The sequence below is a fragment of the Ruditapes philippinarum genome, unplaced genomic scaffold (assembly GCF_026571515.1).
Source record: "Ruditapes philippinarum isolate M1 unplaced genomic scaffold, ASM2657151v2 ctg683_1_1_1_1, whole genome shotgun sequence".
NCBI lineage: Eukaryota > Metazoa > Mollusca > Bivalvia > Venerida > Veneridae > Ruditapes > Ruditapes philippinarum.
The window spans coordinates 97,602-121,700 of record NW_026861864.1 but is presented as its reverse complement, the minus strand read 5'-3'; the positions used below and the strand labels follow the sequence as shown (position 1 = coordinate 121,700).

Here is a 24,099-nt window from a genome sequence, read left to right as displayed (position 1 = left end):
TCTACAGGGGCTTCCATAAGTGGAAGTTACCGAGTCATTAACTTCTAATTTTGGCTTGTGACTTGCAAAATATAATGCTTTTTCTTCTTTATCTATATAATGTGACTTCCAATGTCAGACATTTTCAGTCTATGACTTCCAAATTTTGGAACTTGATGGAGGCCCTGTTCAATCTATGTTAAGGTTTAACCCAGGTGACCACCCAGGTGACCTCTGTCTTAAGCTTGGCCTACCTCCTCCCCTCTAAGTCCAGTAAAAGCTGCTTTTTATCAAATAAATGTTACATGTATACATTTAAATGTAACACTTATCTTGATTAAGATTTTCCAGCAAAGATAAATTGAAATAAACAACCTCCAATTCAACTGAGCTCTTACATGTACTTTCAATAAAATCTCAATTCAAGTTAAGTGACATTTACACAGTATCAGGCAATAAATTTCTATAGACAAAGGCAGTAGCATTAATTTTTTTTTATGCAACTATTTTGTCAATGTTTTAGTCTGGGTATGATACTAAAATTTTAAAACATAAATAATTTATCTTAGAAAATTACATGTGTTCTTTGTAGGTTATTGTTACAATGCAATATGATAATATAGTCTGTCAGCAACCTTCTCTTACATTAAATCAACTTGACAAAGAATCAAATGCAATTCAATTTAAAATGTCAGAAAGTGAAAAAAGTGTCTTGTGGAACATATGTTGTAAACTCGTGATTGCAGTTTTAAAAAGCTATTTGCTCCGACACTACACCAGAAAGAAATATCATGATTTAACATTCCTGAAATGATTTAAGTAATTTCTTCTGAACATGTTAAAAGTATGTGTTTCAAAAAATATACACTGATGTCAATTGAACAACACTTAAAAAAAATCATATCAACACTAATAAAGGTTAACAATAACATTTACATAAAACATTTAAGATAAATTACTTGATCCTTGAAGTAAAATGAAAACTTATTTTGGAACTGTTTCTTGGTAAAGAACAAGATCACTTGCTGTTGCAATAAGATCCTACAAATTTTGTGCAAACGCCATCTATAGGTGAAAAAGGGGGACTAAATGCAAGAGAAAATGTTTTCATTAATTAGTGCAATGTGTGTTTTCATTCAACATCCTTTTGTTATTGCTGCAGAAACATTTCAACAGTGTATTTTTTGCCTTGTTGAATATTGCAACTACAAATACCGGTGAAAACTTGATCATATTATGTAATTCATTTTCAGTATTATGAATTTGACATTGTTTGACACATTTCAAATATTTATTGTAAAATCAATTCATTAAAAACAATAAAATGATGCTTATCTACAGCACTGCAGAAGTAGTAATAACAAATAGTACTATATCATGTACCAGTACAAGACAATAATACATGTACAATAATGATTAACATGCACATCAGAATGTTAACTACTACTTTGTAGTGCTACAAATGGCTAAATGAATAGATGTACTTGGATTTAACATCAAAAGACTTAATCTTTTAAAAATTTATTCAGAGTCACTTTCTTGCAAATATGCTTGACCTGCAATAAGATGAAGAGTATATGCAGCAACTCATACATTTACACACAACAGATGGAGAAATGCATATTTGCATATCTTTTCCTTTATTTGATATCAAATCTTTTAAGTTTCAATTTGCTTTAGCATTCTCATGCATTGAAGAGCAAATAATACTTATTGATGTCACCGTGTTTCATGAAGATTTTCCTAGCATAATATGCACATATTAACATTACATTGAACAGTTGTAATGATCTAATCAACAGACCATGGAATTCCAAAATTCTGACATTGTCACGTTTGTATTGTATGAAACTGAAACACAAACCTGATTTGCAGTATCCAAAATAAATGCATTTTCAGAGTAAATCCAACTTATGATAATCAACAATAATAATGTTTAACCAAGAGCAAGTCCGCATACTTTACATTAAACGACTGTCAGTGTCTGTAGCTACTGACCTCTTGACCTATTTAACAGACCGGCTCTTGTTATTCGCACTTCTGTAACATGACAGTACATGGAAACAACCAAAAATATAACTTACCGTTGGCTACCACTGTGTTGTACAGCAATAATCCTGCAAATATAGATAAATTCTTGTAAAAACTCGCAAAAAAAATATCTGCAACTCAAACAGGAAGTTATTTTTGTAAACCGGAAGTGGTAAAAATTGAACGAACTGAACATCAATTTAAAAGTTTTATCAAAATTACCAAATAGTCCAAAACAAACAAGCATGTCGACGCAAAATGAGCCACTCCACGTCCAATTTGGTATCGCATGGAGCCTCAAATTGCTTGTTTTCTGTCATGAAATTCATTGACATTGACAGTAGCTCACTCTAAGTGCATTATCCTCATCACTGTGCATATGCGCAGACGTCTCACTGCGCACGTGTGTCTGCGAGTGAAGAACTGCGTTTTGCGCAATCTCAAAACAGTTCGTGCGTTTTAATTTTAAGTTAGTTGATAAACGTCCTGACTGCATTTTTGTTTTAATTTGATGGCGGTTTTGATTTATAAGTTAATATTGACAATATCATCTTTTCTTCTATTTATTGATGAATATCGTGTCCTGTGTTGGCACCTGGAAAAAGTTGGGAAAATTGGAAGTAGGCCAACATGTCACTAGGTCTTCAGGGCAGGGAAGGCGTACGCCAGGGACCAATCAGACACTCTAAGAACCATCAATGAAAATTACGCTGCCAGCCCTTTTGCTCAAATCATATGCGCATAAATTAATTATTTTTGTTTAAAAAAAAATGAAAAGATCTCTAAAATCTATTAAATAGATCAATTGATAAATTTTAGTAAATCTATCTATGTTGATGACGTTAATAGAATCTCCATTTCTTATATATATTCAGCGTTAATTCCCTAGTAAACTCTAATATAGATACATATTTAATAATTTCTAAGAAAATAAATCGAAATATATTTAGATCTATTATGATATTTTTATGTTTAATAATACGTATCTAGTCCTCCATGAACATTTATAATTATATCATCTAGGGCTGTCTCTTGGCATAAGGCTACATGTATATACAAGTAAAAGGATTCATTTCCCAAATTAAGAAAATGGAAGTCGTTAACCACAGATACATGAATTAAATTGAAATATCACAGAAAAATCAGTATAGATCTACTTTATTGAATTAAAAAAAATTGATTGTTTTAAACTTAATTAAACTATCAAAGGTGTCAGTTGTAATACGTATATATAACCACGGATCTTAATTAATTACATATAAATCCGTGATACAACTAATTAGGACACTAAAGTGCAGATTTTGTTTGGATTTTATCCTCTTTTTTAATTTCTACAATATATTTCTCTTTTTTAGCACACCAAAGTGCACTACTATCTAGCATTGAGAATGGATCTGCCTATGATTTATAGTTTTTTAATTTTATATCAAGCAGTTTTTACTTTATTTACTTTATCATCCATCATCATATTATGATAGTGTGCGTCTGCTTATATTGTCAGCAAAATTATTAAACGTAGTTCCCACATAAATTAATTGCTTTTTTGCGAGCGATATCATACACAATCAAGATGAAAAACTCTGTTTGAAAATTGAGTATGTGCTTATTTGAATTACTTCCCTTTAGTTAAAAACAATCTTAGTTTTGGTGAAAATAGATCTATTTCATAATTGTAATTAAAGAACGGCAATCATGGTATGGTATGGTTACAGAAAACACTTAATTAAAGTTCTCTGTATGCAAGAGCACTATACAAGAATATCGTCAAAAGTTAACATTATAGAAACGCTTTTCATCTTCTAAGAAAACGAATAACGGTAATTCTTTACTGAACAATATAGTTACACTTTATGTCTGAAAAGCTCATCAAAAGACACTATTAATAATCGGGAAGAAGCTTCAAATCAAATAAATTATAAATAGGGAACAAGTCAGACAACCTTGCCATTTCTTTATTTTTCTCATGAGGCAATTAAAATAATCTTACCTGAAGCGATGGACATTCTACGTACATCCCACAAGCTCTGACGTTGTCATGTTTTGGTGCATGTTTTGTCCAGATTGTTCATCATTTTGAATGAAAATAATGTCTTTTAATACCAAGTCCTGTTTATAACTTATCAAATAGAAATAATAGAATTCCTAGAAAACGACTAAGACAGCAAAATTGAAAAATGTTAATAAACATATTCATGGATATTTCTGAAAAGTGCAAGCTATGTACCGTCCACGCCCCCTAGCACCGGCTTTATAAGAATTCAATATTTCTAAAGATATGAAAATGGTATAATTTTGAATGAAGAAACATATGCAAATGTATTAATACTGCGGTTATCATGGAACCTTCAACATGACACCTTCGTGCCATTCCATGAAAAGCGGCGTATGGTCCCCAAGTAATAGAATGCTCGTGTCATGAACGTGAAATCAATGGGTGACACTAAATCGTAAAAGGAGAACGCTGCATATCATAGACTAGCTGTCAAAAGACAGATTGAAAAGCCATTCAACATATCCTAAAGGTGATTATTACAGTACTCATATTAAACCTATATTTCTTGATTGCTTTGATCCAATTTAGCAAAGAATTTTAATTTCCGATAAATGAACATTATTGTCTTTTGCAATTTATAGTTTTTTTCTTACCATGTTATTTAATGCCACGTCATTGTTGGGGAGCCAAACACAATAAGTTATTACACGTCAAATGTCTTTACCAGTGATCGCACCAGAATCATACTTCTAGCGGTATTCGAGCCCACAATCTACGGATTATGGGACATAGGAGTTTACTCTTTACTCTTGCACCAATTAAATTCGCACAGAGATTTAATAACAACCATTTATATCACATAGTCTCCTTTTTTATATATATACACTCTTTATTTTTAATTTGTAAGTCATTGTAGCCTGTTTAAAGGCAATGATCTTGTTCCATAAAAGAAGGAAAGAGGTACATGATGACATTATCAGTTTTGATCAGCCATTTCAACAACTTTTTGACCATTTTTTTTTGCGATTCTTCTGGAGACATTCTCAATAGCGTTTTATTGTTTTCATATTCATAGCAATGTCACGCTTTTTTTCCGTTACAGATAATATAAAAATAGCTTTTTTAGAGTTTTATGGGAATTTTTTAAAGATATGACATACTACGAGGATCTTCATTGTAATCGCTTAAACGTATTTTATACAAACAGCCAAAGCATTCCCTTTTTGCCGGATCACCAACCGGGAGCCAGCGGCTTTTATTTTGACGGAAAAGACCGAGATGATGCGATTCCCAAAACTGTAGGGATCAATAGTCTGTTAAGGAGAGGCAACACGGTTTCGATTCCCCGGACGGTGCAGGTCACTTTCGTTGTGATTGAACATGAAATCTTTTCTACGGTCATTCGCACTTTACCTCTTCTTTGGTATGTATATACACAGAAGTTTCAGTTCCTTGCGAAAATGAAGGCAAAATTTAATGGTACTGGTAAACTGCTTGACAGCCTGCAGTAACGATGCGCGGTGGATGAACTGTACTCTAGAAAATTCAATGCGGCTTACTGCCGTGATCCGGAGTGAAAACTACCAACACAAACCAATACCATCTGTTAGAGACACTGACAAATGGCACAGGCATGAGAACACCTGGATTAAACATGGAGATATGAAAGACGTCAAAGGGACACAGTCAGGTTAATGGCGTATGATCAATATTTCAATCTACTATACCTTTTCAGAAGTGTAAGGTTGCCCCTTAACATCTTTTCTTGGGCATTAGAATTTATGTAAGAATAACTCTTTCCGGACTAATACCTGACACATATCCAATAGAATAATTGAATGTATTGATACTATTTAAAGACTATTCTATATAGTTTATAAATAAGCAATAGTTTGCAAAATGTTTCGATTTCAATTGACAGGTAATGACTTATTGCACTATTGGCGTCATTATCCCGAATAGACAGACTCAATCAAACACAATCTGCAATTTTCATATAATTTTGTTGTGATTAATGCTTCCAGGGAGGGATCACTCTTTCGTAAACAAAATATACTCTAGAAACTATTATCTATAACTATAATTGAATATAAATACGATCGCCCATTCTGTTGGCCACAACTTTAGTAAGTAAGGTCTGTAATGGATATCATCTTCGCTTAGTAATTTCCCATGTATGACGTTGTTTCTACATAATCTTTAAGATGTAAAATATCCATGAATATCAATTTTCACCATATGTTCCAAGCTTTTTCTGATTTTTTTATCCCCCCCCCCCCTATAATAATAAAAGTTGATTCCAGTCTCTTGATTCACTCATTAATTTCAGCACTTATAAGCGTTGAAAATTGAGTACCGCTCAAGCCGGTGCTATAGGGGGCATGGGGGCTGTTGCTGATTCATTATCCCTCATATACGAACTCATCCAAACCGAGTCTGCAGTTTTCATGTAATTTTGTTTACGAGTGATCCAATCTTTTATACATGTATATAGTTTTTGGGTTTTTTTTGTAAACAAAATAGACTATTATCTATAAATATTATTGAAAACAAAATGTGATGAATAATATATTCTAACCTTTAATTTATCAATATGTTTAACAAACAAAAAAAAAAGCCAACATTAGTAAATGTACATTTGTGAACAATCTTTTGAAGAATCGCTGTGATTTTGTATTCATTTGCTCATAAACATACATTCACAATCAAAATATTCTAATCTAATATACTACCTTGTATAATATATTATAATATATAACATTCTATTCTAATTTAAAGTTTAAAAAAATTAAACTAATGGATGACAAATTTCCTTTTTTGTCTTGAATAATAACATTTAGATCTATAAGTGTTCTTTGCTTGTCTCGTTGAACCATTTGTCATTTTGATGTAGCCCTGATCTGTCTTTCATGGATGAATGTGCCATTGATGTGCAAACCATCTCCCGGTATCTGATAGGTATGGAACTCGCAGCCTTTGACTTTGTAGTTAGACGTTGTTGCCACGAGTACACTGTGCCCGTTCTAGTAACAGCAAAATGTTAACGTTTCTTGCTAAGGCACAGAATATTAAGCATATAGAAGTTGCACAGCTGCGCTTAATTCTTAATTCTGCGCTTAATATATTTACACAGCAAGAAATATTGCAAGTGGCGCACAATAGGAAATTATCGCAATTTTGCGTATAATATTACTCGCGGAAAAGTATATAACTATACTATTTGTGCAATTATTTACAATAAATTTGTTTGTTTTTATGAAAAAAACAACAACAAAAAACGAAAAAAACAAAACAAACTACAATGTAATTAGATATAAGTACTTCTCTCTTCGGCAAAATATTTGGAGCTTGTCTGATTCATCACAGACTACTCATCACCAAGGTAAGATCCGAGTGCTGTTGTTTTATATAGAGAGCAGGCCCCGGATACCAAACTACTCCTTCGTCGCTGAGGAGTTAAGCAACAACCGCAACCTACGACTCAGCTGCCGATGACCTGACTAAAGTCGAGGGGAGTGGCTCTACAGAGTAAGCAGAGACGACGAGGAAAGTGTGCTACGGTGAGCCCATATCACAGAGTGTGACAGCTTGAAAGATAGGACCTAGTTGGCTTAACAAACCTTTGAAGGGCTATTATCTCAGATTAATTAGTGTATATTTTGGTTCTCACTGACCGTCGACACATAATCTATTTTTGGCTCAAAATTCATATCTTTGGCTAGTACTCTGAGGAAATTGCATGGGGGTAAATTATCACCATTTTGTGCTTCAAAATAAATCCTTTAAGCACATGAGTATACTCGCATGACTGGTGACGTGTCCGGGGTCCGTACTCTCGCACGCACGCACAGACAGTCAGTCAGACATACATACATCATAATGATACTGAAATATACTTTGTATTCCTTTGAATGTCAAATATATATAGGATATTGAATGAATGTTATATAGTTTAAACTGAATTTATTGAATGAGTTATATAACGAATTATCATATTTTATTTACCACATACTAGTACTTTTTTCATTGACACGCTTATAGTGTAACGCTAACATTTAGCGTGTCTTTACGTTTGTATTTCGCAAATGACGTCACGGCCATGCAATACTATTTTTACAGCTGAGTATATGATAAATATACATATGTTATACATTATGATCTATATCTTAAACTTAATAAGGTTTGTATCAAATAATTTCTGCATTGCAGCAAAATAATGGTTCCTGAATATATATATCGGCATCATTGTATCAAAAAATGTCTTCTATTAGTATCCCCATGTTGCCACATTGTATCAGATACTTGCTCCTTTTTGTATTCTAATGTTGCCAGATTGTATGAGATACTTGCTCCTTTTTGTATCCCCATGTTGCCACATTGTATCAGATACTTGCTCCTTTTTGTATCCTAATGTTACCAGATTGTATGAGATACTTGCTCCTTTTTGTATCCCAATGTTGCCACATTGTATCAGATACTTGCTCATTTTTTGTATCCCCATTTTGCCACATTGTATCAGATATTTGTTCCTTTTGTATCCCGATGTTGTCACATTGTATCAGATACTTGCTCCTTTTTTGCATCCATATATTGCCACATTGTATCAGATACTTGCTCCTTTTTGTATTCCGTTGTTGTCATATTGCATGAGATACTTGCTCCTTTTTGTATCCCATTGTTGCCATATTATATCAGAAACTTGCTCCTTTTTGTATCTCCATGTTGCCACATTGTATCAGATACTTGTTCCTTTTTGTATCCCAATGTTGCCACATTGTATCAGATACTTGCTCCTTTTCTTATCCCAATGTTGCCAGATTGTATCAGATACTTGCTCCTTTTTGTATCCCCATGTTGCCACATTGTATCAGATACTTGCTCCTTTTTGTATCCCCATGTTGCCACATTGTATGAGATACTTGCTCCTTTTTGTATCCCCATGTTGCCACATTGTATCAGATACTTGCTCCTTTTTGTATCCCCATGTTGCCACATTGTATGAGATACTTGCTCCTTTTTGTATCCCCATGTTGCCACATTGTATCAGATACTTGCTCCTTTTTGTATCCCAATGTTCCCACATTGTATTAGATACTTGCTCCTTTTTGTATCCCCATTTTGCCACATTGTATCAGATACTTGCTCCTTTTGTATCCCCATGTTGCCACATTGTATCAGATACTTGCTCCTTTCTGTATCCCCATGTTGCCACATTGTATCAAATAATTTCTCCTTTATATCCCCATGTCGCCAGTGTTTCAATAATTTCTCATATTAGTATATATCCTGCACGTTGCCACATTGTATCAAATAATTTCTCCTTCTTTATCCCTACGCGCCAGTGTAACAAAAAATTTCTCATATAAGTATATATCCCGCACGTTGCCACATCTTTGTACCATGCATGAAATAAATTCTCTTTTACCTTTCTCCTACGTTGTCACCTGTTGCCAAATTGTATCAAATGATTTATTCTGTGTGCTAGGTAAAACAGTCCCAATAATGTAAGGGAGGGAAAAGAATAACTACAAAGTAAGTATTATGAAAAATACTGAAATGTTTAGAAGGCCACGACGCTTTTTATGACGGTATATTTCCATGTGTTACCTTTTTAAAAAGATATCATTATTATTATTATTATTATCATTATCATTATCATCATCATCATCATCATCGTCATCCTCATCATCATTTTCATCCATTTCATGTGTTGTTTTATTTCATTTGTAAATTGTAAATGTGTATACTTGTTTGAAATAAACCTATTATAATTATTTATGTGCAAATGTAAAAAAGGGGGAGCTGCGCGCGCTTGAAACCACTATTGCATTTAACTTAAGCTTGATAAAACAGAAGATTTTAAACAGCGGAGAATGGAAAATAAATTCAATTGACAATCGTTGGCAAAATTTAATGACAAATGCTTATCAGGAATATATCATAATATTAAGTTTGTTTCAACACTCCTTGACAATAACCTTTGCTTCATTACCAACCAAAATTGGCAAGGATTTAGAAACAATCTTTTTTAATTTAACTATAATGTATATTGTTTGAAATGAATGGCCGTAATCTATACAGAAACATAGATAGCATTTAAAATAATACGCTTAGTTTTGCTTTAAGTGTGCAAAACATTTGATTTTTGGACAATAAGATTTTAATATCGGTTATCGATTAATGTATACAAACTATACATTACAAACAAAAACTTGGGACTTTAAATGTATGACTTAACCTTAACCACGGGTAGTAAAATACTTCAATACCAATTTATGCGTACATACCTAATTGGAAATGGAAAGTGTGTTGTCGTAAAGTATAAGTATTTGCTATTGTGAAGTACGCGTTGCTAGGTACGGGGCGTTTGTCGCGTTCAACAAACTCTTCTTTTATTTTATTGGAGGAAGTTACGTAAACATAAATCTTACACATTGAAAAACAGTTTTTGAACAAAGGATTGGTTTTAAATATTGAATGTGTTTAAAGAATATTCTGACACAACTTTTGGATTAAATTCGGAACAAAATGGCGGCAGCTGGGAAAGGGGGCGCAGCTCCTTCTAACGCAGCTTCGAAGTGCAACTTTGTGGCACAGGATCAAATTTGGTTAGTATCTTAATTTCTTAATCGATGTCTTTAATGCATTAAAGGCACATTAAGGTTCACATGTGAATGTTTGTTTCTTTTTGAGACAGGGCAAATATGTACGTGTTTTATACTGTTTAAGTAATACATTTTAAGCATGTTAGATGTTTATCACTTGAAAAAAGTATTAACAAATGTAAAATAACTTCTCATAAAAGTAGCAAAATGTTAACAAAGTGGTATTTTGGCTGCCAAAAAAAATCTTAATCAGCATAACTATGCTAAATTCTAAAATGTAAAAGAAGCAAAGAATGGCTAATCTAAATGGCCAGTGATAACTTTTAGACAACAATTATTATACATAAAAGTTTTGAGAAATAAAAGTTTATCTTATTTTGGAGCATATTGGGCCTTAAGTATAAAACTAACGTTAATTCTGTTGTTGTTTTAGTTTCTGGTGTTTTATTGTTTACCTTAAACATGAATGAAACTACTATTTTATATGTATTAGGAAATTAAAATGAACAGAAGGATAAATATTTTAATGAAAAAAAAACTAGTTTTTTTATATCAAGCAAATTAGTGGGTGACCAAATCATTGGAAACAGGAAAAATAATCGAACCAAGAGATATCATTAATTTATTTAGCAACTGGCCCATGAACTTAGAAACTACTATATATACATGTCTCTATACATCGAGAATCATACTGTATGTTTGTTTAAAACATTGATCGTAGTGAAATGTTTAGTGCGAGACTGGGAAGACAGATATACGAAATCAATCCGGTAAACAAACCATTATTGATGTGTCCCTCTCTTATAATGCCAATTTTATATTCATGCTATATATAGACCTATTGTTAATCAAGTTAACTTCTATGCATAGCATTATATTTCTCTTCCCTACCATGAATTTTTAATAACTATTCGGAAAAATAAAGTTTAGGGAGGACAATCACGTCATACGCGTGTGGACGCGGTAGAACTCAAATTAATAATTTTGTCGCATTATTTTCGATTGACTTAGTAATGCCAAAATCTGTTCAAATGACATCCATTCCTGTAGTTTGCCATTTTTACATGTATGCTGTATATTAACATGGAATCTAAAAGTACCCAACATGAACCAACTTAATAAAACAACGCAAAGTTGCGTACGCTAAAGTAGATTTGTTCAGAGGGGAAGAAAGTCAGTTAGAAGTTTCGTGCATTTATGATTATTACTTAGAGAAAATGACCGAAAATGTAGACCATTAATCATTTACTCTGAAGCTCTCTTTAGACAACATATATATTATTCAAATTTAAGATAAATTTGAAAACCTGAATTTAAAATGCAATAAGGCATCGTTGCAAACGTCACTCGTTGCATAACACAACGGTCAAGTGGTCATATAGTCAAATACTGACATTAATTCATAACAATTGTACAATGAACGGTTCATAAAACTTTCATTTGAATTATTTCGATAAGCATTTAAAACGATTCGTTCTTAACACATTATAGTTGTCAATAGATTAGCAGACGACTGGGGAAATGTTTTTCGTTTAGGATAATCCTGCTATTGCGGCTATATAAAGAAGGGGGGGGGGGGTATCAGTCAGTTTAAACATTAATTCCGTTGAAAAGGCTGTGTGTTTATCTAGCCACTCGTTCGCAATTTACAATATGGATTAGAACCATTTATAATCTGATAATTTACGGGGATTATTTATGAGATTTATAGATGTCTAATATTTATTTGGGCCACTATCTATGTGTATAGGTAAACATACCCCCAACATTTATAGCAGCAGTATTTGTAATTTACTTTTCGTATCAGGAATCTCACTAACACAATATTTAGGGTTACATATTTCTATCGTAAGTTTATCAAAAGATATTTCAATAATTTCATGCATGTGTATGCTATTCTTTAAAAAAATGAAAAAAAAATGAAAGAATTTATGTGTAGCTATTTTTATAACCTTGATACTTGCAAATAAAAAATAATCCAATGTAAAATACGATATTGGTGAATAACTTTTCTCAAACATCGTTTTAAACCTAATAGACAGTACCAGTTTACCTAATTTATAGCAGTTTTGCATTATCACTTTTTTTCTAATTTCCAATTCTAAATTCTAATTTTTAGATTTTTCCATGAATAATTTTGAAGTGAAATTAATGTACAAACATGTATTACAATCAACTTCTTGTCTGACTTTTTAAAGTTCAAACATTCCTATGTATTTGTATTAAGAAAAGCGTTTTCATTTGAAATGTGTGTTCGGAGATTCTATTATTGTAAAAATAATCAGAAGAAACGCTTCATCACTCTAAGGATTATATCAATTGATATATTATGTTAAAAAAGATGTAAAACATAATTCAGACATATAATATGCATAAAATAATGAAAGGTCAACAACATTTGATATCTAGTTAATTAAACAGGTCAGTTGAAATAAACAAATGAGCCAAGCCGATAAATAGCTAGCAGATGGATTCACTTTCCGTTTTAAAGAATGTTTTCAATAATAAAATATCCTTCTATATGTTTAAGTTTATATATTCCCAACGACACTGGGGTTTTGGGAGCTCAAAACGCCTTTAAAATCAAATAAAATACATATTTGTCAATCCGCAAGCACATGTACTGATCATATATATCAAAAACCTTAAATATAAGCCGTTTTGGAAGAAAAAAATCATATTTCAAAATCTATAATAATACAACCTATACATCTATTATAATAAATGTGTGTATTATTATAGATGTTGAAATATGATTTTTTTTTCAAAACGGATTATATTAACTTTTTTTTCTTTCATGATATATCATATAAGCGTTTGTATGACAAAACTAATGTATATTATACGATCTACACTATTCCAGGAAAGACCATGTTAAGCTGGAAGAAACGGCAGCTAAGTACTGGCCAGACAACTGGAATTTCCTGACCACCAAATACGAGGACGTAAGTTCACATACTGAAATGCTAGAACTTAAATACATTTATCTATGATAAATAATTAAAGCTGCCAATTATCAAAAAAATTGTCTCTTGAGGGGAAAATCAAGTCTAGAAAGTTCGAAAGTTTATTTATTATAGCCCTTGCCAGAAGTTATAAGCCTTTTATCGTTTAAATTCCTTAAAACTGAAATTACAGGTGTTCGGCGTGACTTGCATTATACCCTTGTTCCCCCTCTACAACCCAAACCCTTAAATCATCCAAACATCATAAATATTGACAAAAATCAATCATGTGAAGAAAAAAAATGACTCTACTTAGAACCAAACACATGTGGCTAAAGTTCTGTTTCAGCAAAATCGCAGGTTAAGGGTCCTTCAATAATTTGTTCATTTACAATGCTTTGTGTAAACTAATAAAACTTATTGAAACAAACAAATATGTACAGAACCAGATAAATATTGCATTTATCATTAGAATACGGGATGCCCATGGCCGATTGATTTAGGGTCGTTGACTTCAAACCACTTGGCCCTCACCGCTGCAGGTTTGAATCCGCTAGGGACTTTGGCTTCTTTCTTGTGAGAAAGCTATCCAGCTAGCTTACGGAATGCCAGTAGTTCTACTCAGGCCCCGCTCGTGCATGTAATGGCACCCGAGGTCTTGGAAAGTCGCCATACGACCTCTTCTTAATTGGCGCAACCTACCCCCGCCCCCAAAGTAAAAAGCTGAAATTTCTTTGAATATAAATATTAATTGCTTGAAAGTTTTAATGTTTTGGCGAAACACTGTTTGCTAGGAAAAAGAAATCATCAGTGAAGCACATATCATATTGTACAATTTTTCATCATTGAATTTTATTGAAGTAGATGTACATATAGATATGTTTGCTAAACAATTATAAAAGTAATATGCTGTGCGTTTTCTGTTTTGTATAGTTTACATTTCTTGCCTTACAGTTAGTAAAAGACGATATGCCAAAAAAAGAAAAACGACACAAAGATGTGGAACCGATGGAAGCCCATCCTGTTACACCAATAGAAAAGTATATCAAAGTTGATCCGTCTCCTAGACCATATCCGAAAACTACTGCACAAAATATCGGCTGGCGGTCATCACACAGAGAGCACGCGCTGGATAAATATGGAAGATATGCTAATCCAAAGGGTGGTCTCGTGCGCCAGCTAAACTGGCCATCAGAGGCTATTTCCTAATATAAACTCTATTTAGATTATCTATAATTTTATATTTATTGTGCTTATATGTTACTAGTTGTTGCAAGTGTGAAATGGACAATGCCAAGTGCCGTCGTTCTTTGTAGACTGTTTTCAAGAAACAACAAGATTTAAATATCTTCTGCAGAGCATCGAAGAAAGCAATAAAGATGAAACAAGAAAAAACAACAACAACAAAATCAGACACAATAACTGAAAACGTTCATATATCTTTTCTTCAGAACCATATTTTTTAAAGATCACGCGAAAACGAGTAATGCTTTAAAAAGTTATTGGCTTCTTTTTGACGTCCCAGCAAAATAAAGTTTTGACGTTACAATTTCATATCTGTGACGTCAAGATGTTTGGCTTTGTCCATTCTGGTCATACATTCATCATAATTATCTTAGAAACTGTCTTTTAATAGTCTTTCCGTGTATCTTATAAAGTTAGGTGCTCTAATCAGAGCAACACAAATCATGTTAAGCAGACGTTTTCTCAAAATAAATCAGGAACGGAACGCGATGAATTTGCCTTATGTAAACAAGATATTGATGAATGTATGACCTGGAGATAACATGAGTGATGTGACAAAAGTTTCTATATTATCCTATCAATACATATAAATGTTATTATGTGATAACTATGTGATAACAATTGTGATAACTCGTGCAACCTTGCAATACGTTCATTTATTTACACTTAAGTCAGTATTATTAGATGTCGTTATGTGTAAACGTGTACATATATATACATTTTGTATTTTGATATAATTTTGTCCAGCAAGGGTGCAAAATGTTTTTTTTTATATCCGAATGATGTATGAATGTAAGTTTTTATCACAGTTTTTATTATATGTAATAAAGATTTAAATCGTTGAATTGATCGAATTTTGTTTTCACTCTCTTGAAACAGCTCCACAAATATTTTTAAAAAAAACGTATTTCAAGCTACATTGAATTATTCTCTTTATTGAATACATGTACTATGAAGTTTTGTATTTACAAGCTCATGTCTAACAAAAACAAACGATTAAGCAAAGAAATCCTTAACGCCACATGCATTGTAAGATGTGCTCCGGCAAAAAAAAAAAAAAAAAAAAAAAAGAAAAGGACCTTAGATTTGATTCGTTGTTTCTTGTCTGCGTAACTTTATTTTGCTCTTTCATGAACAAGCTAATGAAGTTCTGCAAAAATACAAATATAATGTGTATAACAAGAAATGTTAAAGTCCTTGGTAAGGGTCACATAAGAACAGATCAAATGGATGCAGACCTTTATTCTGAAGCTGATGGATTATTTTACATTTTGGAGGAAATGATGTTACACCAACATATTCGCCTGGAGATATATGCGTATGGTTCAATAAAATATGTGCGGGTGAAGAGGAAATTTTTACCAAATGTGCTGGACTATCAAAAGACATATTTGAGAACAGCGAAAACAAATAAACAAGTCCTGTGAATTTTACTCGAATAACCAACACATTACATGATATCCGTACATGGCACAATGTCTGTACGTTTTTATGAACAACGTCATTAGCGGGTCAACGTCAAGTACATTTTTTTAAAGATTTTCTGCCGCACACAATACAACGTTGGTGTCTTTGTGAATACCGCTTTCTTATGCCATGGAGATCTGGAAAGAGGGTGGTCCCTTGGAAGCATAATTCACAACAAAATTACATGACTCGGTTTGATTGAGTGTGTACATAAAGGATAATGAAAAAAAGTGCAACATCCCTCATGCCCCCTAGCACCGGCTTGAGCGGTACACAATTTTCAACACTTAAAAGTGCTGGAATCCAAAAAAGTATTTTACAATCAGAGATATTCAGATCATTGGAGATAATCTAACACGACATTCAGTGCGTGTGTGCGTGCGTGCGTGTGTGGCACTTTGAGTTCCTTCTTTTTAGTTTTTTTAACTAAAGTGGTTCCAGTATTCCTTACTTGAGAACTGTATAATCACCAAACGGATATGTGGTCTGATTTTTAAATTGTTCTTTTGACAGCTTATCTAAAGCCTCTGATCCCTTTTCAAAATTCCATTTTATTTAGTTCTCACGTATTCTAATACTTGTTGACGATACGTCACTTCTCATGAAAGGGCACTAATGTGTCACATTGAAGGTTTCCACGATAACCATTATAAACACATCTGCGGATGTTTCAAAATTCCAAATTTCACCATGTCCATGTTTAAATGTTGTATTCTGTATAAGCCGGTGCTAGAGGGCATACTGTCTATGAAAAGGCCCAATCAAAGCTAGCTTTCCAACTATGTTGGTGGTTCTACTAACGTGCATGTTTGTGCCTTAAGTAATGCTACAAGGGGCACCTGTTACCTTCCTCTACCTGCAAAGCTGGAAAGTCGCCATATGGCTTTTACAGTGTCGGTGTTACTACCATATGACAACTTGTCTATGTTATGGAGGCTTCTTAACTTTTAATAGCCTTTCAAAATTTAGGAGTTAGAAATCCTACTTAGGACTTACAAACCCATGATAACGAGTTTCTTTTTCCTATTAAGGAATTTACAAACTTCTGATTATGTGCTATTTTCTTTAAAAAAAATTTAATTTGTAACTGTCAATGAAGTTTAAAATGCCGTATTAGGAGAATTTATACACTTATGAGTAGTCAGTAGAAACAAAATCCTAATTAAAAGCCTATTGAGCAGTTGGAGAGATTTAAGTATGATTTTATTTCTTAGCTCCTAATTAGTGCATGAAAGTACTAACTAATTATCAGAGTTACAAGGTCGTAATTAGGCTGATTTCTCCTAATTAAAAGTTAAAAAGCCTAATAAGTTGCAACTGGGAGTCATAAAGATCTAATAAGGTTTTTCTTCTGTTTAGAAGTAACAAAGTACTAATTAAGCGTTTATTACTCCTAATTAAAAGTAAAGAAGTCCTTATTACGAGTTTTTATGTAGAAAATTAAGGACGCTTCCGTAGAAAAAAAGAAAGAATTCCTGAACCCCCAAACTACAAAAATTGAAAATATTGAAGAGTAAGTTTAGTCGGTTCGAAACAATACGAAAAACGTCATGTTTTTAGAGATTTTCGACCGTGCGACCACATACACGCATCGAGGACATGTTGGAAGGAAAGTGACCGTGCGACCACATACACGCATCACATGATTCCCCTTCTCATACGAGAAAGGGACAAATAGCTGTCCGCCCTTTTATCAAAGGTCTGACTTTAAAAATATGCGTTTTCCTGTTTGTGTCTTGAATTGGTATATATACAAAAATAGTTATGCAAACTAAGCGGGTATCAGTTTTCGTCCTTTTCAGTTCGCTATGAAATTTCAAGAAGATCATATGTAATTTCAAGGAAAATCTTGACTTTAAAGTTTTTTTCTACTTTTCATTTTATGTCAATATGGGAATTGTTTAATTTCTGCAAAACATGAACGTTTCAAAAACGTTTTATATGCATTAAATGTGAAAGATATTTTTCACACTTTGTTTGCAAATATTGCCTGGGGGCGTTTTTTGCCAAATTCGGCATTTAATTTCTTAAATGACTTATCCTACTTGCAATAGAAAAGGTAATGTCATGGACTGCAAGAAAAAAGTAGGTTAAACTTAAGCAGCCGACACTGCTGAAACGGGTAAGACTGTACAGATTTGCAAGCCTAATCATTAACCGTACATGTAACATATTTACAACCACTTCAAGGTGGTGGTGGTAGTTTAACCTCGGGATCATGGCTGTAAGCCACTTTAAATTCACCGGAGAACAGTTTAGCCACCCATGCTGTCAAAATTTTTACATGTACGAGAGTCTCCACTTTCGCAAAGAACTAATAGCTTTTTAATATGCCAGAGCAGAGGTCCAGAGGGGTCTTTATTCTTCACGAGGGTCATTTTTTTTCCGTGTGGGGAGGTCATAATACGTTGATCGGGGGGTCAAAATATTAAGACTGAGGAGTTGGTCATAATTCCGGTACATTGCTGTCTGACCATGGTCGACACAGTTCATCATTCAGTCATTACATATGAAAATTTCCCTATATACGATGCATAGTCGTGTCCAGATTGAAAAATGGACACGTTCGTATAAGATATTGAGCGTGGTAAGAGATTAAGTGGCCTAATAGAAATTGTCTTACGTCTATATGCACTGTAACAGTCTGTAAGCTACAACTGCTTAAACAAAATGATATTCATTTGTTGATAAATGAACGACGACGAGAATTATATCTAGAGTAAATATAACTACTCAATTTATCTTCAGACGATAAACAAACTTTACCGATTTTATAACAACAGATTTTGATACAAAGATTTGAAATACAAATACAATTTTAAAAACATTAAAGAAATGAAGGACATATTATTTTTTCTAAGTCTGGTGACTTGCGGTAAGTCTACATTAAGTCTGTCTATTTTTGTTAATGAAAATCATCATCGTTAAATTTAGAAAATGTTTAACAGCTACCTATATATAGCTTAATTAACGTTGCAAGTCTATTTGAAATTTAAAATCTTAAAATTTAAGTTAAATCTTATTGATTGCCATGTGCAATATGGACATTTGAATGAAGGGTTCACAAAGGAACGGCCGTTATTTTTAGAAGTGAACCCTTCATTCAAATGTATATTCAAAGCTTTATGTTTACGTTTAAAGTTCTCTTTAAACTGACATATTTTTGTATAATAGTAATTCAATATATGAAATATCATTAACGAAGCTGAAAAATCTCTTTCTCAATATTGCGACAGGTTTAGCGCTCTATGTTGACCAAGGTATTCCGTACAATGATGGTCCACTGAAAGTTGGGGAGTTGACAGTATCTATTACAGTGGATGCCAGCCCTAAACATGTGAAAGGTAAGACTTTTTATCTGTATAAAAATAAGATTCACGTTGTGATGCAAAAAAATTAAAAAAAAAACCAAAAAAAAAAACAGTAGAATTTGATATGAAAAACAAAACAAATATTACAAGAATAAGTTTGATAAACAGTAGGCCGAAAGACACACCTCTTTGGTCCAGTTTTCAGTTGATTTTTAAAGATTGTCTAACGTTTTTTCATTATTTTATAGTCCGATAATTGCTGCTGAAACTTTTGACAACTACACGTACTCCCCCTCACAAAAAAGAAAGAAATTAATTATCGGAAACGTTCGAAGTTATATTTTCACACACTCTTTTAGCCAAGTGTTTGTATGATGTTGACTTTGCTGTAATGACAATATACTATGTTTTTAAGTATATTTCCCACTGGAAGTTGGCGACTACGCAGTGATATATTTCCTCGGTGGCCTAAACACACTTGTCCCCGCCGAGTTCTACAGTATATTTCTCACCAAACTAGCGTCACATGGCTTCTTCGTGTTTGGCGTGGACTATGATTACCCACTGATGCACCGTGGATTACGATTGAATCCGACTGTTGGTCAAGACATTGACAAGTACTTCAAAGAAATTGAATTTGTAAGACCTTTTAATCATTATTATTATTTTTATATCAGTGTAAAAGAATATTTCACAAATGAAACATTTTTGCAATAAAAGTACATGTATATAATTTATACAGCCGGAGAGACTCCATTAAAAAATAGCTAAAGCTACCGTAACAACAGTTACTGGAATGAATTTCTTTATCTTGAATTCTTGAGGGTTCTGTTCGGTGGTTCTGTGTTGGTACGACGTAAAAACCAATCAAAAAAGGAAAAAATAAACAACAAAATGAACAAACAAACTTTTGCTTATCAGATGTATTCTCGTTTGGCTTATTTCACCATCGATTCGAAAATTGTAAAGTCGTAAACTTATTATTTATATATTATTATATTATTATTATTATTATTATTATTATTATTATTTATTTATATATTTTCTTGTTTATTTACCAATGTTTAGTTAATGAAATATATGGACAATAAAACTGTGTCTGTACCACGATGGGACTACGTTGGTCTGATGTGCCATTCAGCCGGATGTGATGTTTCCATTCGTATGATCGAAACGGAGAAATATCCGTTTATAGTTAGTAAATATTTTGTCATTTTACAGATTTCGTATAATTTAAGTTTTCAAATGAATTTAATTTTTCTTCTTGGTAGTGTATCGTGGCGTCCGCACTAATTAAGTCTGTATTGAAAGAGCAAGGATTAAGATGTGTCCTGGAAACACATTCTAAATGATCCAATGATTTTCTAGTATTTCTGTGATGTCATCACTTTCACGTACTTCATTATCATGTAAAATAATTGACATTATAGTTTGTGATTAAATTCGAGTGCAAATCGTTTCTATTAATATTTTTCGTAGTCCTCCAATGTCATAGGGAGCCGGCACAGTATTTGGCTAGCATATAAAATACTTATTTGAACACTTGAAAACACTAGAAAAAAATCTTATCATTAAATATCATATAGACTATACAATATGTAATGGTAAGAACTTTTATTCTAGTGTGTTCAGGTGTTCAAATAAGTATTTTATATGCTTCCCAAACACTGTGCCGGCTCCCTTTGTCCAAGATAACTTGCTGACTTACTCAGTTTTACAAATTCAATGTAAATAAAATTGTAAATAATGAAATGTATTATTTCACAGTCCACGGCATTCCTGGAGCCATACAGTCAGATAATCCGACAACCTGTAAACTATACAATACCCGGTCTAATGTATGGTACACAACTGGCCGAGGAGGGTTTCCCACCTTGTAATATTAAAGGATATGATTTCGAACAGTTTTATGAACAGTGGAAATGTCCCAGAATTGCCATAGAAGCAGCGGTATGTTAGTGTTAAAATATAGATTATTTTTCCTAGAATATTATCTTCTCTACTGAATAGTTATGTACAGTGGTGTTGCCATTAATAGTAATTAATGTATTACGCATGAAACATTACGCAGCATGTCTGAATATAATATTTCTATATTTTCTTCTCTCTCTACACTCAAAGACATATTTCAGGCGATGGCTTTGCAAAATGCCTATAATATTAAACTTTGGCTAAGAAGATGTTTAGGTAAATGGATGAATTAATAATGCTTTGCAAAGTACTTGTAACATGAAAACTCATTCTATCTTTTATAAAATAAATTTAAATTTGCAGTTAAAACATATCTTATTTTCTTGATAATTTTTTCCCAGGATTTTGGTCATTGTGACATATTGGATCCGCTTGGCTGGGAAGGTAACTGTCTTTGGTATATCTTATAATGTCAATGAATTCTGATTTTCAATTTCACCAATTTCAGATAATTGTCAGTTATTTGTTATGTAATACATGTATTATGTCAATTATTGTTCATGCTATATTTTTTCTGTAAATCTTTTACTTTACATGTATAGTTTTAGTTTTCTTTAAAGCTTCGAAAATAAGATATTTTAAGGGAGATGTCGTTACTGAATTTCCGACTTTTGTGAAACACGTTTCTTTGGAGAACAAGGTGGTGTGTTTAAACATTTGATAAGCTTTGTTGCTTGAAAATGTATGGACACATTACTCAGTACTTTTAAAAAGTGTTGTTATCTTAGTTAACAGTGTATTTTGTTATTGATTGATTAAATAATTGACTAATTAATATTTATTCTAACACCACTCGCATTTTTACGAAAGCGTTCTGGTGCCAAATTAACATGTTCTAAAAAAATGATAAACTCCTGCGTAGGAGATATAAAAGCCTAATTAGGAGTTTGTACTACGTAGGAGTTTGTAACTCCTTCGTAGGAGATAAAAAAAAGTCTAATTAGGACTTTGTAACTCCTACGCAGGATTTTTTAAGCGCTCTTCTACGAAGGAATTATAAAGTCCTACGTAGGAGTTACAAACTCCTAATTAGGCTATTTTATCTCCTACGTAGGACTTATAACGTAGGAGTTTAAAAGTCCTACGTAGGAGTTAAAAAGTCCTACGTAGGAGTTAAAAACTCCTACGTAGGAGTTATAAACTCTTAATTAGGCTTTTTATCTCCTACGTAGGAGTTACAAAGTCCTAAGTAGGAGTTATCAATTTTATAGAACATTTTAAATTGGCACCAGGACGCTTATGTGCATTTTCCCTATTGAAGATACAGGGACAGATAGTACTTGTAAAATAATTCCTGACATTCGAACTCCAAACAGTGACTTAACTTAGCGATAAAATAACTTTTGAAATATATTATTTCTTGATTATAATCTATTAAAGGTTGTCACGTGACCCACTTCTGTAAGACGACAAACAACACAAGACTTGACATATATCGTCAATTTGTTCAGGGTGTGATGGCAAGTTTCTTCGTCTCCACACTTCAAGGGCGTGAGGGTGTTATAGAATATATCACTGACCCATCAAAACTAATCTTAAAATGTTTGGTATCCAAGTCGGACATTCACTGTTGATGATGTAATACTGAGATGTCATAAATTTTAAAGTTGAACGGAATATGTCATTAATATCTCATTTTGTGTATTTGTCTTCTATTTTTAACGAAAACGCTCTGTTTGATAAGTAAATCAGTGACTTACATGACGTTAGTGAAAGTCTTTTTCCGGTGTAACCACTTATGTTAAAGTTTTTGTAACACATCAAATATTTTCTAAGTCCATTGACATATGGCTTTGAAACTTTGCACACTTGTTCAAGATCATACCCCCAACCTGTAGACAGGAGAAGGTAACTCTATCAAGCATTTTGACAGAATTTTGCCCCTTTTTCGACTTAGAATTTATGTTAAAGTTTGTGTACCACCTCAAATATTTTCAAAGTCCATTGACATTCAAAGTCCATTGAAACTTTGAAACACTTGTTCACCATCATGCCCCAAACCTGAAGACAGGAGAAGGTAACTCTATCAAGCAAACGGATTTTTTTCCTTATTCGACTTAAAATTCACTTTCAAGTTTGCATGCCACATAACTACTCAGATATTTTCAAATTCCATTGACACCTGACTTTGAAACAAGTTGAAATTTTATACACTTCTTTTATAATAGGACTCTCTCCTATAACTGTAACATGGAAAAAGTTGACCCTTTTGTTAACTTAGAAATTTTTTACATTATTTAGACTCTTTTACAATCAAGCACTAAGAATAGTCGAGCGTGCTGTCCTACAGACAGCTCTTGTTGTTTTTGTTGTTGTTGTTCTCACACAGCAATATCATTGGTAAATGGTATTACCACTTTATTAACTACATTATTCTGTATAACCGCTTCTTGAACTGCAAGGTCGGAAACCCACGATCGAACCGTTAACATTAATCATTTATATTTATTTGCTTACATGTTTATCAACCGTGAGTATCAGGCGGTGCATGGGTGTTGATTATATTTTTTTTTTGGATTCAGAATTTATAATTATGCATATACTTGTATACA

At 32.8% G+C, this 24,099-nt stretch overlaps 3 protein-coding genes across 4 annotated transcripts in view; 2 read left to right on the top strand and 1 right to left on the bottom strand.

The window, feature by feature from the left end:
* The window catches only part of LOC132717164 (uncharacterized), a 124,437-nt gene extending 122,025 nt beyond the window's left edge, over positions 1 to 2,412 (bottom strand). Inside the window, exons 1-2 of one of the 2 annotated variants that reach the window (XM_060700573.1) lie at positions 2,233 to 2,412; positions 2,064 to 2,096 (exon numbers count right to left, since the gene is read on the bottom strand). In XM_060700573.1, the coding sequence (XP_060556556.1) occupies positions 2,064 to 2,096; positions 2,233 to 2,257 (58 nt within the window). In that variant the 5' untranslated portion in view covers positions 2,258 to 2,412. The remainder of the gene's footprint in view (positions 1 to 2,063; positions 2,097 to 2,232) is intronic. The other variant, XM_060700572.1, reaches the window with a different exon arrangement.
* A 7,680-nt stretch (positions 2,413 to 10,092) lies between these two features.
* On the top strand, positions 10,093 to 15,643 carry LOC132717162 (ciliary microtubule inner protein 1-like). The gene is made up of 3 exons (XM_060700571.1): positions 10,093 to 10,611; positions 13,472 to 13,553; positions 14,508 to 15,643. Exons 1-3 carry the CDS (start codon positions 10,532 to 10,534, stop codon positions 14,760 to 14,762), a joined length of 417 nt encoding a protein of 138 aa, XP_060556554.1. The 5' UTR covers positions 10,093 to 10,531; the 3' UTR covers positions 14,763 to 15,643.
* Positions 15,644 to 18,991: 3,348 nt separating this feature from the next.
* On the top strand, positions 18,992 to 23,182 carry LOC132717156 (uncharacterized). The gene is made up of 7 exons (XM_060700562.1): positions 18,992 to 19,140; positions 19,502 to 19,609; positions 19,992 to 20,215; positions 20,645 to 20,770; positions 21,344 to 21,526; positions 21,889 to 21,931; positions 22,928 to 23,182. The coding sequence occupies exons 1-7, from the start codon at positions 19,101 to 19,103 to the stop codon at positions 23,119 to 23,121; spliced, it is 918 nt and encodes a 305-aa protein (XP_060556545.1). The 5' UTR covers positions 18,992 to 19,100; the 3' UTR covers positions 23,122 to 23,182.
* The last annotated feature ends 917 nt before the right edge of the window (positions 23,183 to 24,099 follow it).